Here is a 16,100-nt window from a genome sequence, read left to right on the forward strand (position 1 = left end):
CATGTATTCTAATTGGCAACCCATATCACAGCACATAGCCCAGTGATTTAATTTGAGTGCATAGTGGTAGGTGATCATTCTTTAGGACTGAAATAAATATATAAACACTTTATAATGGATACTTGTTAATTTTTTAGAGTTTAGTCTAAGGACCCTTAGTCTATTATCTGATTCCCATTTAAGAAAGAAAGGAAAGGAAAAGTGACCTTTTAAGAAAATATAAGGAGTAGTGGTAGGGTGGGAAGTTGAGGGCATTAGAGGAGCTTTCCAGAGATGAAATTTGGGAGGAAGGTTTTGAAATGAGAATGCTATAGTGAAACACAAGAAGATTGAATGAGGGGATGGGTTATCATTTTGTATTTGAAACTCCCATCCATCTTCTTGGTGACAGAGTTTTAGTACCAAAATCTAGGTCTCCTGACTTCTAAACAAGTTTATTTGCCTATCCTACCGTGTCTCTAGTGATATTTTAATTTTTTTTTTGTCTTTTTCTTTTTCTTTGTCTCCTTTAGTTGTCTCCTCCAGAGTCATTACATAGAAACTCAGAGCTTATCCAAGGGTCCTGAAGGCATATTAGGACGTACTGAGCCTGCCCTTCAGCTGCTGTTTCTGATTATACTTGCTTATTAGTACAGCACCCAAACACCTGTCATTTTTGAGCAATTTCTCGATATTTAGAGAAGGAAAACATTGTTTTTTCTTTTTGAGCAAAATACTGTCTAACCTACAGTATAAACCTGAATAATTTCTATCCTGCTTTATCTTAACTAATTAAAATTAGTTAAGATGATGAACTTTTGTTTTTTATCTTTGAAAATTTTTTATTTTTATAAGATGATGAATTCTTGGTCTTCAGGATGCTAGGCTAAGACTTCCTTCTAAGATTGTTCTACGTTTCCTCTATTATATTTAAATGTAACTGTTCAAATTAGTATGTATACTAATTGGGCCTGGGGGGTTGTAATCTGTGTGCCTAATGTGTGCAAAATGTGTCTTTAAGGAGCCTATAAGTAAGGCAAGAATATATACATGAAAAGTCAAAGGTGCAAAATCATAATTTAATTTTATTTTTAATTATACTTGCTCTGGATAATAGCCGTTATAGAGCATAGGATATAAAGTTAAAAAATAAAACTTCTCTGACATCATCCCACTTCCTCAGAGGTAATCTCTAACAGTCTTTTTTTTAACCTCCTGGGAACTTGCTGTACCCATGCAAACAGTTCTGTCCTTGAAGCTCATACACATAAGGCTATAGGATCATATACAGACTATTCTGTAACCCACACACACAACACTTTGATGTATATCTTATGTTTCATTCCATTTTGGCACACAGGCTCGCTCTTTTTAATGTCTCTATAGTATTATGTGGGCATAACATAATTTATTGTTGATATTGATGGAAATTAAGATATTTCCTTTCGTTTCTCTTTCAGTTAAAAGCTCTTCACCAGACGCTAGAGGTATAGAAAATGGAGGCTAAACAGTATTTTTGAGAATTAGCTTTAGGGAGAACATGGCATTAGAACTGGATATTGAAAGATGGACGGCATTTATTAGCTCAGATTCCTTTAAATCAACCAACAGTTCTTAAAAGTGATCTGTGGACCCCCTGGGGGCCCTGTTGGGGGGTCCCATGAGGTTGCATCTATTTTCTTGATACTCAAGTTGTGATTGGCTTTTTCCACTTTGGACATTCGCATTGATGGAAAAGCAGTGGTAGGTAAGACTGCTGATTCCTTAACACTAATAAAGTCAGTAGCACCATACTGTACTAGTAATTGTTATAGTCTTCACCACCATGGACAATGTTCTTTAAAAAAAAAAAAAAGAGTGGCTTTACTTTAATGTCTTTGAAGAAGCTGTAAAATTATTTTATTAATAGCTCTTATGTAGACATCTTTCTAAATTCTGTGAGAAACAGTGGGAAATACAATAATTTTTTTTTTTTTCCCTTTCATGGAACACTCTTCAAAGCATAGCCAACAGGCAAGCTGTGATTATTCATACTTGGTTATTTGGCAAACATCTACTGAAAATGATTGAGGTGAGCCTGTCATTTTAAGAAAAACAAATGGTATTGTGACCATGGTAAAGTTTAAGCTTTGAAGCAAAAAGATAATTTTGGAAAACTTGTGTCCACTACTGTCATCTTGACAGCTTTCAAAAAAAATTTGTATGAGTATAAAGTGGTCTTAAGACCAAAAAATTTTAAGCTATACAGATGGAACATTTGTTATTATTTTTTGTTTTCCTAGAACGTATACATGTTTAGAGAGAAATAAAAGTACTACAGTTTGGAGGAATAAGTTAGCATTTTTTAAACAAAAGGAAATTTATTCACATGAAGGAGAGTCCAGAACTAAGATGAGTTTTGGGGAAGATGGTGGGTTGATTGGTTAAGATGTCATTTTACAGTTACTACAGTGCAAATACTTTCTAAGGTAGTATACTTGATTAGTTTAACCAGTGCTGGAATGAAAGAAATAGTCGGTTAGGGACTATGATTCGTATTATACTGTTTCACCCTCTAAGAGGATAATACTTCTACTGTTCTAGGTGCTTTCAATAGATTGACTCGTTTAATCCTCACAATAACCTCGTGCATTCTTTCTAGTTGCTAATAACTCTCTTTTACAGGTGAGAAACCTGAGGCCCTGAGAGGTTTCAGAACTTTGGCAAAGTGAGCACAGCTAGTAAGCAGTGAACTGGGATTTGACCTTAGGCAGTAGGCAGTGTTTTCCAGTTTGTTCCCTTTACAAATCTGCTGGGGGGGGGGGAATATATATATATATATATTTATAACATTTTCCCTTTACCTTTTGTATTTTGGTATGACTTAATCCTGTTTTCAAATAAAAGGGTTTTTGCTCATTATTTCACCAGTCTTACTAAATACTCAAAATTTTAATTACTGAACCCAAAGTAAAGAACTAAAATTGAGAGTACAAGTACACTAAAGCAGGTTTTTGAATGTCAGGATCCCTGTATCTTATGTTTACATCTAACTGAATAGAGTGCCTACTATGTCAGAAGCTGTGATTGAAATATATTTTTCTATTAAAAAATAAATCATTTTATAAAATTAAATTTTATTTAATCCTTTTATAGGTGAGAAAATTAAGGCTCTGGGAGATTAACTTGCCTGAGATCTCGAAATTAATAATGACAGTGGGATTTAAGTTCTGCTTGATTTTAGTGTGTACTATTTCTGTTACACCAATCTGTTGCTCCAAGAAATGCTTGAATGCCCAGCTATCAGGGCCTTGCCAGCAGCTCAGGCAGCAGTTTTGATGTTTTAGGTAGTTTCTAGGCTTGATTATTCCTACAGATTTGATGTTTTACTCTTCCTCTTAATGTCAAGCTATAGGCATACTAAAGGGCAAGGAGAGAGGTATTTTACTAGAATAGAGATGGGTTTTCAGTTTATAAACCTTTCATTAGAAATATTTGACCACAGGTGGGATTGAATGTTTCTTTCCTATTAGTGGGGACAGGTTGAGCCTACCTCAAGAAGGGCAGTCAGAACTAGATGACCTGTCAGTTTATGTGGTTCCTCAGTTTTAATACATTCCAAAGTCAAAGCATTGATGTTACTTATGTAGACCATCTTTGGATCAAGGCATGTGTTGGAAACTATTGTTAATATATTCTGCCCTGGGTAAACTGACTGGCTCAAGGGAAAAATCATTACTTGATCTCATATGTCTTAAGTGTTTTTACCGCCTGAGAGGTTAATTGTTGTACCATGGTGCTGTAGAGGAAGAAAAATATTTTATCTCTAAAATCTTAAGCTCCACTTATTTTATCCATTGATTGAATTAAAGTTCAACACCCTCCCCAGAACTATCATGTATTTAGCTCTGTATTATGAACCATTTATGGAGACATTTTGCATGTGGGCTTCATGCTTCCAGTCCCACTTAAAGGTTATTAGGATGACTTCTGTATAAAGTCAGAATATGCATTAACTCTAATTCAAATTAATTTTATTTATTTTTTAAATGGCCACGATTATCTTTAAAAAAACAATGGCTGTCATCAAAACCAGATATTTTAATTGCTTGAGGAAATACTGTGAATCTCTAAATCAAATTCATAAGTATAGATTCAAGATTCATAAGTATAAACACTGTAGCCCCAGTTCAGTGCCTGGATGTAAGATGTTCCTCAGTTTTGTGTTAGACCTGAAAATCCTTTTCTGTTATAAATTACATTTAGAGTGAATGTACTATGTCATACGGAGAATTTTCCAAGTAGAAGGTACATCAGTGGTCAGCCTAACCTTCATTTTATAAGTAGAGGTTGTGACTCATTTGTTCTTCCCTTATGTAATGCTATGTCTCTCCTTTTAAACTCAGATTCTTACAGTGTCCCAGAATTTTCATCACTTTCATTGTGCTACCGTAGTTGAATGAAATCTAGCAGGTTGTGTATATACTTAGCAAGGTATTCTCTGAAGTTTTTGTACTTTTTGAAAATAGCTATTAGTTCTTACCTCCTGTTTTTATTCTCCATTTTTCTTGTCACTGCTGCTTTCTGGTAAGTGCTGCTACTACCTTCACTCTCACCCCCTTTGTTTTTATTTCCATCATGGCCCTCTCCCTACATTTGCCTCTTTTCTCTGGCTTCCAAATCTAGAAAATTGAACTTTTATTTCTTTTTGGTCAAATTGATAAGTTAACATATTTAATCACCTCGGTAGTGTTACAATTAACTTAATTCAGTGAACTCTGTATCTTCCACATCTTAAGAGTTGAATGAGACTACATCTAATTTATGAATATCCTCTACAAAATACCCAAGTGAGTTTCTCATTTCTCCTTAAAGTCTCTGAAAAGAGTAGAGCTTGCTATCTGACTAGGTGGCCTATTCCAAATTTGGACCACTCATAAGTTTTCTCATACTGAGCAGAAATCTGCCTCTGCCTAAATTTAACTAGTCTTGTCTTCTGGAGCCGTTCATGTCATATTCTTTCAGTTTTCATGAAATTTCCAGTTTGCTCAACATTTTTGCTTCCTTTTCTGGATACTCCAGTTTGTCTGAGCCTGTCTTGATAACATTTTTAAAGAAACTATACTGTAGATATGTAGATAATGTAGAATCATTATCCTGAATTTTGATTTTAATTGATATCTTGGCATCACACTCTCCTTTTCAGTAGGCATATCACCCTAATGAGGCAGAGAAACCACAGCATTATGTTTTAGTACAGGTCAGATTGCTTAGTTGAAGTTGTACCTTCACAACTTAGCTGTGGTTTTGAGCACATTACATTACATTGCTGGGCCCCATTATCTTTTATAAGATGGGGATAATTGTAATTTGTACCTCATAGGTAAGGTTATGGAAGGATCTAATTAATCATATAAAGTGCTTAATTAAAGTGTCATGTTTATTATTGAAATGATGTTTTGATTCTTTTTCTCAGATGTCTGTTGCTGTATAAGAAACCAGTCAAAACTAAAACAGTGATTTATTCTTTTCTGTGACTCTGTGGTTTGCCTAGATTCTTTGGGGCCGTTTTTCTCATAGTGTTGGCTGGGGTCGCTCATTGCTGCATTCAGCTGGTGCTGAAGTACCCAAGTGACTTCACTGAACATGTCCCATGACTGGGGCTTTCTCTCCAGCAGGAGAATTTGATTTCTCAGATGGTGGCTTAGGGCTCCAAGAGAGCAAAACAGGAAGCTGCTGTCCTCTAAAGCATTAGGCTTCTTAAGCAACAGTCACTTGCACCGCATTCTAATGATTAGTTAGCCCAGATTTGGGAAGAGAAATAAATTCCACCTCTTGACAGGAGGAATGAATGCCTACCTGAACACGGGTGGTGAGGAATTGGTGGAGGCCATCTTTGGAGACACAGTCTACCACAGTTTGATAGTTAGCTTTTGAACCACATTTAATCTTTTTTTTTTTAATTATTTCATTTTTTTTAATTGAAGTATAGTCAGTTACAGTGTGGCAATTTATGATATACAGCACAATGTCCCAGTCACGCATATACACATATTTGTTTCATATTCTTTTTCATTAAAGGTTATTACAAGACATTGAATATTGAATATAGCTCCCTGTGCTGTACGGAAGAAATTTGGGGTTTTAAAATCTATTTTTGTATATAGTGGCTGACATTTCCAAATCTCAAACTCACAAATTTATCCCTTCCCCATCCCCTTTCTCCTGGTAACCATAGGATTGTTTATTATGTCTGCGAGTCTATTTCTGTTTTGTAGATGAGTTCAGAACCATATTTAATCTTTAATCCAGTCTTTCTTACTTTTTGTTACTTAAATCTTAATGGTTCTTACCTTTATGTCATCAGAGGATTTTAACAGTATGTCATTTATCCCTTTCTCAACTTTTTATTTTTAATAGCTTTATTGAAGTATAATTGACATACAAAGGACTGTACATATATAATGAGTATAGTGTGATGAGTTTGCTTTTTCAACTTTTTATAGTCATTATTTTACCAGAAACATTCACTACTGTTGATACTTGGTCCTTTTGGTCTATCATTAGGCCAGTAAGCAGACTACCTACTGTTATCTCGCCTTCCTGTTACTTGTAGGTTCTGGTTAATAGCTTTAAAATAGTTTTTGTTGTTGTTTTAATCAGACACTATAGCTAAATTCAGTGTTCACTGTAGGGGAAGAGATGCTTCATTGCTAATTTAAAAATTCTCTGTGTGAGTACCCCAGTGTAATTTTTTTTTTCAGAAATGCAGGAGTTATTACTCAGGTGGATTACAAATTCTCATAGCGTTTATTGACACTTTGCCTAAATAACTTCTACAAGTTTTTAAATGTATAAAGTTTTATATCTTAAGTGATTCACCTTTAACTGCGCATTTGTGGCCTTCATCTTCACATATATATAGTGGGCTAGATAACTAAATCATTGAAAAGTGAAGAATATAATGAGGCAGTATTCTTAGTTTCAGTTGTCTTCCCTGCTAGACAGTTTATTCTCAGACTTGGAGACTGTCTTGCTCACTATCATATTCTCAGTGCCTAGCACAGTGGCATTTAAGTATTGGAGACTAAGTGAATGTAAAAAATACATTGAAGCAGTAAAATATGAAACAGAAATGCCTAGGTAGATAATTAATTTCATGGTTAAGCTTTTAGTTCATGTCACTTCTTTTATTTGAAATTTTTCTTGGTATAATCTTAAATACACATAACTGAGCCAGAGAGCAGTTCACAATTGAATTGTATATGGGATCTTCTTTTAAATTTATATCTTACCCATTATTTAATTTTATTTAATTGAAGTTATTTGTGAATTCTGGTTAATCACAACACACTTTTTCTTTAGTCTTCATAGTCTAATTTTTAGCCTAGCCAATCAGAAGCGGAATTTATTCTTCAAAGTGTGGAGTGCTACATTTTAAACCTTGCCTGACTCCAAAGCCATTATGCTGTACCATCTCCCATAGTTGAGTAAATGATGCGTTTTGTATTAAAATACAAAACCTGAAAAGACCTGGTCATTTGTTTCTTAAGTGAAAAAAAAAAATGCCCTTGCTATATGTTAAATGGAATTATCTTCTTGCTATTTGACACAGATCCCCAAAGAGCAGCCATAATATTCACAGTGTTCATGCCTCAAAGAGAATGATGGTGTTTAAAGGACAGAATGGCAGGAAGTTTGGATTTTGACAAGTTTTAGGTTGTAGGCGTTCCCGCTTCAGAGACAGCGGGTGGTCTTCCAGTCCCAGAGGGTCCCTTCACTTCTAGTTTGGTTGAGATTCCAGGTAGAAGCTGCCTCAAAATGTGAATGAATGAATGACAGCATTTTTACAGCTTAGAGATCTTTGAATAGGAGAGTCTGGGTGTGGTATAATAAGAATTTTGTTATCCCAAAGTGCTCTTTTGATTTCAGGCCAGTGGTTTCATCACTTAATAATCACAGGAAACATTATTTCATGTTGACTTCTCTCACCTCTAACCTTTCCTGTAGTGCATTGCAGCCTGTTCCTACTGCCAGCTTGGCACTGCCCACTTCTTCTGGGTTTCTGTAGTTTAAGTTGTAGAAAGAGGAGAAGCTGGCTTAAAGCTTACCCACCCATCCACCATTTGGAACATAATAATGGTGTAAACATACAAAATTCGAGTTATTATTTAAAAACATTCTTCAAACAGTTTGACGTATAAGTAGGTGCTATATAGTCTAAACTACTGGGTGAGTGCCAGGGGAATAGAGACCAAGAATTAGATGCCCCTTTTCCTTGTACAAATTGAGATTTGTTTCGGGCAAGTCCAGTTGAAAAATAACTTCACCTTGATTCCTAAAGTATATTCAGTAAGAAGAAATGGAGTTTTTGTTTTGTTTTGTTTTTATTTTGCCTAATTCTACTGAAATACTATCTTTCTTCCTTTTAAAATAAAATAACTAGTTTATTGTGCCTTATCTTCCTAATACAGTGATACCATGTTTTACTTTATATCAATTATAAAATATATTAGCGTGTTAGGATTTAATTAGATTGTTACAATTTTGAACAGAATTATGTAGGATGAAGTTTTACCTATTGTCTGAGTTAATCCATAAACATGTATCTTACTAGCTGAAAGTCACTTTAATGAAACTAAGGGTTTACTCTTCAGATCTGTAATTCTCATAATCCTACCAGTGTCTTAATTTAATTAGGAAAAATAAAACTTTTACTTTGAAAAGCTTTTTACCTGTTCTGAGGTATTACTTGTATTCTTATAAGTGAAGTTAATTTTGTTCTGCTTCCTCTGTCATGGCCTCTGGTAATGTCTGTTATATTGTTGGTTTCTGCTTAAATCATATATTCCTCTAGAATCCCAAAAGGTTAATCTCTTATGTATTTTCCATTCTAATGTTTTGACTACCTTGAAAATGAAAAGTTTGCCAACTGGTTAAATAATATAATAACATAATTATGAAATATTATGAGCTATCATGCTTTTATATTTGTTAACGTGCAGTCTTCATTGGCATGTAAATTGATAGCACAGTGAGGGGAGAGGCCAGTAATCAGGTATATCATCCTTAGGTAATAAGCTGAACACGAATTTCAAATTTTAAGTGTTGCTGTCCAAAGCATTCTACTTTTAAACCACAAATTTTTGAGGCTACTACATTCAAAGGTTGTATTATTGGTAGTGACTGGGTATTAAAGTTTTATAACCTAGGCTGTAATACGCTCTTAGGAAATGCAGATTCTTTCAGTTTTGTAAATATTTTAGTCTTCTTATGACTCTCTTTCTTTTCTTCCCAAGTCTCTTTTGGAAAAGTTCTTAATCCCTAATGCTTCACAAGCAGAGAGCAAAGTCTTCTATTTGAAAATGAAAGGAGACTACTACCGCTACTTGGCTGAGGTTGCCGCCGGGGATGACAAGAAAGGTACGCTGCATCCTCCTGTTGGCTGGACGTTTATAAAATAACACAGAAGGAAAGTAGTTTCTTTTTGTGTAGACAGCTGTTTTGTTGTTTTTCTTAATTGCCTAGAGCACTTAATGAAAAGCAGTAATGGACTTTTTTCTACTTTTCTTTCCTTTTTTTTTTTTTTTCAAGTCCTGAGACTTAACAGTTGATCCTTGAGTAACACAGGTTTCAGCTGCGCAGGTCGATTTACACGCAGATTTTTTCCTGTAAATACTATAGTACTGCGTGATCCGAGCTTGGGTGACTGTGGATATAAAGGGCTGACGTTAAAATGATATCCAAATTTTTGCATGTAGAGTCAGCACCCCTAAACCCTGTGTTGTTCGAGAGTCAGATATATATATGTCTACTGCATGATAATTGGTATTCTAAAATGAATGCTTGCTGATAAGCCAATTTTATGTTTAGGAATGTTTCCTCACAACTTTAAGAGAGAGTGATTACAGTATAACTGTGAAATAGTACAAACTAATTATTAAAAAAATCACTGAGGTGATTACAGAGTTCTTTTTGTCTTGACATTGATCAATGGCTAGCATAATATTCCAGGAGAAGCTTATTTGTTAAAATTTAAGAGCCTATTCAGTTAAGTTTGCTTAATATTTCAGAGGATATCGTTGGGTAGTAAAGATTTGGTTTGAGAGATGAAGGTGAAATGCAAACTTTTATCAGTACATTTTGGTACATTTTGTTATCTAGGGATTGTGGATCAGTCACAGCAAGCATACCAAGAAGCTTTTGAAATCAGCAAAAAGGAAATGCAACCAACACATCCTATCAGATTGGGTCTGGCCCTTAACTTCTCTGTGTTCTATTATGAGATTCTGAACTCCCCAGAGAAAGCCTGCTCTCTTGCAAAGACGGTATGTTTTTTTTTTCCTATTCTGTGGAAATTAAGTAATCATTATTATTTGAGCACTGAAATGTATTTTTGTATCATAGGCATTTGATGAAGCCATTGCTGAACTTGATACATTAAGTGAAGAGTCATACAAAGACAGCACACTAATAATGCAGTTACTGAGAGACAACTTGACAGTAAGTACATAACAGCATCATGAGTGGTCAATGTGGTTGAAGAGATTACAAGCATACCTCTATTTTATTGCACTTCACAGATACTGTGATTTTTACAAATTGAAGGTTTGTTGCAACCCTGTGTTGAGCAAGTCTGTGGGTACTGTTTTCTTAAAAGCATTTGCTCACTTCGTGTCTCTGTCGCATTTTGGTAATTCTCACAGTATTTCAAACCCTCCACCAGCAAAAAGATCACAACTTGCTAAAGACTCAAGTTGATGGTCAGCATTTTTTAGTAATAAATTTTTTAGTAAGGTATGTACATTGTTTTTAAAAGACATGCTGCTATTCCATACTTAATAGACTACAGTGTGGTGTAAACATTTGTGTGACTCACTTTCTTTTGATACTTGCTTTATTGTGATGATCTGGAACTGAGCTCTCAACATCTCCGAGGTATGCCTGGATGTTGTTTGATAGATTACTACAGGAGCATTTCTAGGCTTTTTAAATTAAATGTAAGATCCTGTCTGCTGTTAAAACCATGAAGAAAAACACCCTTACAGAAACAAATATTAGACCAAGGACTGAAAATTTGCCCTTTCTACTAATATATGCCCATTGTTAAAATTTTGGTTTTTAAAATAATTTCATAATTTGAACGTTTTGGACTTTCAGTCATATGAGCCACTTAATTTTTCATTTCAATGTAGGTGATTCTGGTTTTTTTAGTCACAGGAGAGTTTAGCTTCTAGTATCAAAGTATACTGAAATTCTCTTCATATTTAAATTCCATTAAAAATGGTGACCATAAAGTTGCCTCTGTATTTATATAGCTATGGTAGGGTATTTAATAACCTTAGTTACAAAATTTCAAGGCACTCTACAGAGTCCAAGTGGACATCTGTTTTGCCTGGTCTCTTAGTAAAAAAAAAAATTACTTACTATGGCAGGTCATGATTGTCCCTGGTATACTTCACACTGAAAAAAAAGAACTACAATGCCGTTACCACACCAAAATAATATACTGTTAATAGGTAATGTTAAATTTCTAGTGTTCATATTCCAGTTGTCTTTTTTGTATTGCTTTTTTTTTCCAAGTTTTTTATTTGCATTGGGATCCAAATCATGTCTATGTATTAGTTGGTTGATGTTTCCTTTGATCCCATAGGTTTTCACATTCCTCTGCTTCAGGTAAATACTAAATCTGAAATTTTGAGGCTTAAGTGAAAAGAGTATCAAATATCAAACATGTGCCAGGTAAAGAGCTAGGAATGAAGATGATAGTCCAGTGCTGCGTGTTTTTGTTAGCTTTAGGGCCGTTTCTCTTGGGGACTGTACAGCATTATTTTATACATTTCACTTTGTCCCACTGTATCCAGTCCACTGCCAATTTTCTGAATCAGTTATAATTCTGGTGTTGAATAGTCCCAGCAGTTTTTTGAACAGTACTGTGTACTCGTTTATTAAACACTGAAAATTATTTTAGAAAGTGTAATTGGAGGCTACCTACAAACTTGTGAGATTTTTATTTTACTCAAGAGGCCAAGGTAACGTATAGTTTCTTAGAATGAATCATTGTATGTATATCAAATGAAAGAAGCAATTTAGTTTGTTAGCTAATTTTAATTTTCAGAAATTTTCATATTTTTCTGGTTTGAAATGATGAGATAATTATTCTAAAAGGTAGAACTTGAAGCCTAGTCACTGCTGAGATATGTCATCAGCACTTTTTGAGAAGGCACGATCTGAAATACATACTTCCAGCTGAATTTTGGTATCAGTATAGCATGAAGAGCTGAGTGGCTACTACATCTGCTACTACATACACTACTCACTTCAGCAGCTGAGTAAGAACACCACCAAGGTTCAGATTCTGATTCTGTCACTATTTACTGTGTGTCTTCTCGGAACCTTGGTCGTATCACCTGTTACCATTATAGTTTGAGTGTATCATTTATCTGTCAAGTAGAGAGATTTTTGTCTAAACTATCTAGTATTCGAGTCTAGATCCAATTGACCAATATTGTCAGTGCATAACCCTAGGAAGAGAAATAATCTTTCATCAAATTTTTCATGTTCATATAGAAAATTCAAGAATCCTTGAAAGTTAGAACTGGAAAGAGATGATGGAAGATAATTTCATCTTGTCTTGCAAGACCCCCTATTTAAAAGGAACACATAGACTTCTAGAGGTCATTCGGCTAACTGTATGATCTTCAAAGGAGTCTTCCCAGGCTAGAGATATATTTCGTTAATATATAAATAAAACTAATGGGTGATTGTGGGGATAGGAAAATTTTATTAACTGAGTTTCCTCCCCTTCATTTTCCATTGTATAAACAATATAAAAGTTAAGGTCATCTTGAGTCAATCCTTTTATAATTATCTCTAAAAATTATTATAGAATGATAAGATTTAATATTTGAAGCAGCTGTGATAATTTTGATATCATCATTTTAAGCTGTGGAAAAACTATAACATTAATCTAAAAATTAAGACTCCATAGTCTTACCACTTTGGGACAATTCAGTCTTTATATCTTAGAAGATTTCGTTCTTACCAAACTGCTTAGCTACTTATTTTCAATCATACAAATTCACAAAGGAATTTTTTTTAAACTTAAAAATGTTAGAAAAGCTAAATTTGTATCTTAGTTCAAACTTGATCCTGGCTCTTGAATTCCATAGTGTGTGCGATTCCCTTTGGAGTGAGCCTAGGATCTACCAGGAGAAAGTAGTCAGCCTGAGCTTCTTGAGCATGGACTGAATTTGATGATTCTGATTTAGTTGCACTAAACTTACGCATCTGTCTCTCAATGGGGCCATCTGATAATTATAATCACTGTTGATAATTAGTATTTTGCATTTCTATGATTTCTTCTATTTTTTTCTTTACCTTCTATGAATAACCAAGAATTTCTTATATCTGACTTATTTGAAGACAACTCTGCTATGTACTTACTGTGCTTACAGAGTGATTACGGAGAAAATAAATGTATTATATTGAGGTTTATATCTTGAAACTGTCTTCAGTGATGCTTTTTTTTAAAGAAAGCCTTTCAACAGAAACTGTGCTTACATTCTGGTACCTTGGAATATAAAGATTTTTTTCAAACTGAAATATACTAAAATATCTTTTTACTTTTTTTTTTTTTCCCACTAGTTGTGGACATCGGATACTCAAGGAGACGAAGCTGAAGCAGGAGAAGGAGGGGAAAATTAACCGGCCTTCCAACTTTTGTCTGCCTCATTCTAAGATTTACACAGTAGACCATTTGTCATCCATGCTGTCCCACAAATAGTTTTTTGTTTACGATTTATGACAGGTTTATGTTACTTCTATTTGAATTTCTATATTTCCCATGTGGTTTTTATGTTTAATATTAGGGGAGTAGAGCCAGTTAACATTTAGGGAGTTATCTGTTTTCATCTTGAGGTGGCCAATATGGGGATGTGGAATTTTTATTCAAGTTATAAATGTTTGGCATAGTACTTTTGGTACATTGTGGCTTCACGAGGGCCAGTGTTAAAACCGCTTCCATGTCTAAGCAAAGAAAACTGCCTACATATTGGTTTGTCCCAGTGGGGAATAAAAGGGATAATTGGTTCCAGTCACAGTGTAGTTGTGGGTACTTTAAGGTTTGGAGCACTTACAAGGCTGTAGTAGAAATGAATATCCCACGGATATTAACATCTGTGGAATACTCGGTCTCCGTGTGCACACCTGACTATAGCTGCATAAGTGTTCCTTTAATTGTGACCCAACTTCCTCTGGATAAGGGCAGAAACGGTTCACATTCCATTATTTGTAAAGTTACCTGCTGTTTGCTTTCATTATTTTTGCTACACTCATTTTATTTGTATTTAAATGTTTTAGGCAACCTAAGAACAAATGTACAAGTAAAGATGCAGTAAAAATGAATTGCTTGATATCCATTACTTCGTGTATATCAAGCACAGCAGTAAAACAAAAACCCCATGTATTTAACTTTTTTTAGGTTTTTTTGCTTTTGTGATTTTTTTTTTTTTGATACTTGCCTAACATGCATGTGCTGTAAAAATAGTTAAACAGGGAAATAACTTGAGATGATGGCTAGCTTTGTTTAATGTCTTATGAAATTTTCATGAACAATCCAAGCATAATTGTTAAGAACACGTGTATTAAGTTCATGTAAGTGGAATAAAAGTTTTATGAATGGACTTTTCAACTACTTTCTCTACAGCTTTTCATGTAAATTAGTCTTTTGGTTCTGAAACTTCTCTAAAGGAAATTGTACATTTTTGGAAATTTATTCCGTATTCCCTCTTGGCAGCTAATGGGCTTTTACCAATTTTAAATAAGTCTATCGTAACAACAAAATACTACTAATATAACTACTACTGTTCCCAACTATGTCCCATACTCCCCTCTTCCCCTGAAAAAAAAATTTTTTTTCCAGAAGTGGGGAGAATTGATTGAAAAAAAGTAATGTATTCCATTTAAAATTTTGGTATATGGCATTTTCTAACTTAGGAAGCCACAATGTTCTTGGCCCATCATGACATTGTAAGTTTCGTGCTTCCAAATCTCTTTTATTTTTAAGAATTTCTTGATACTCTTACAGCCTGCCTTCAATGTGATCCTTTATTCTATTTGTCAGGTGCACAGGATTACCTTTTTTAGCCTTCTGTCTTGTCACCAATCATTCCTACTTGGTGGCCATGTACTTGGAATAAAGGCCGCATGATCTTCCTGGCTCCACTCAGTGTTTAAGGATACCCTGCTTCCTTTGCTTGCATCCCACAAACTATTTCCCTCATCCTACTCACTGCAGCAGATCTCTCCTGAGTTGATGAGATTGTGTTTATCTCCCTGTAAAGCCTACCTTTCCTGAATGGTCTGTCATTGTCTTTGCCTTTAAAATCCTTCCTCTTTCTCTCTTCTTGAAATAATGATGGGGCTAAGTTATACCCAAAGCTCACCCTACAAACTATTTCCTCAGTACCTTGCAGAAAACACCAAACAAAAATACCATTTTAAAAGAGGTGTATTTTTTTTTTCTTTTAGAATGTAAGCTCCTCAAGAGCAGGGACAATGTTTTCTGTATGTTCTATTGTGCCTAGTACACTGTAAATGCTCAATAAATACTGATGATGGGAGGCAGTGAGTCTTGATGATAAGGGTGAGAAACTGAAATCCCAAATACTGTTTCGTTGCTTGTTTTATTATGACTTCAAATTAAATTGGGAAATATCAGCCCTGTGGGACACTTGTCCCAAATATTACATTCAAATAAAAGTGCAATGGAGGTCTTGGGGTCTTTCTTTCAAGGAGAAAAAGATCTCTTACGCATACAGGGCAACATCATAATGCATCTCAACTCACAGCTCTTTTCCTATTGATTTCTCCTGACCCCCAGGCCAGGGACATGAAATAATCATTTGATAGCTAAGAATTAAGCTAGACTGAGGAGATGGATCTTACTCAAGTAAATTATAAATAAAATCTAAAGGTTGTCACATTACCTGTTCATGTGCCTCAGTCATCTGCTAGTTTCATTCTGATATAAATTGTGATAATACTTCATTAATATTAGCTGTTAACTATATTTTTACATAGTAGTGCCCAACAGATAAAGATTTCAACTAGAGGATTTTTGCCTTGAGATTTGAATAATA

At 34.6% G+C, this 16,100-nt stretch overlaps 1 protein-coding gene across 2 annotated transcripts in view; it reads left to right on the plus strand.

Moving 5' to 3' along the window:
* Positions 1-15,731, plus strand: part of YWHAZ (tyrosine 3-monooxygenase/tryptophan 5-monooxygenase activation protein zeta) — a 30,239-nt gene extending 14,508 nt beyond the window's left edge. For both annotated transcript variants that reach the window (XM_032468168.1, XM_032468169.1), the window contains 4 exons: positions 9,258-9,381; positions 10,123-10,286; positions 10,366-10,461; positions 13,606-15,731. In XM_032468168.1, the coding sequence (XP_032324059.1) occupies positions 9,258-9,381; positions 10,123-10,286; positions 10,366-10,461; positions 13,606-13,665 (444 nt within the window). In that variant the 3' untranslated portion in view covers positions 13,666-15,731. The remainder of the gene's footprint in view (positions 1-9,257; positions 9,382-10,122; positions 10,287-10,365; positions 10,462-13,605) is intronic.
* Positions 15,732-16,100: the final 369 nt, after the last annotated feature.

Source organism: Camelus ferus, chromosome 25 (genome assembly GCF_009834535.1).
Source record: "Camelus ferus isolate YT-003-E chromosome 25, BCGSAC_Cfer_1.0, whole genome shotgun sequence".
Lineage (NCBI taxonomy): Eukaryota > Metazoa > Chordata > Mammalia > Artiodactyla > Camelidae > Camelus > Camelus ferus.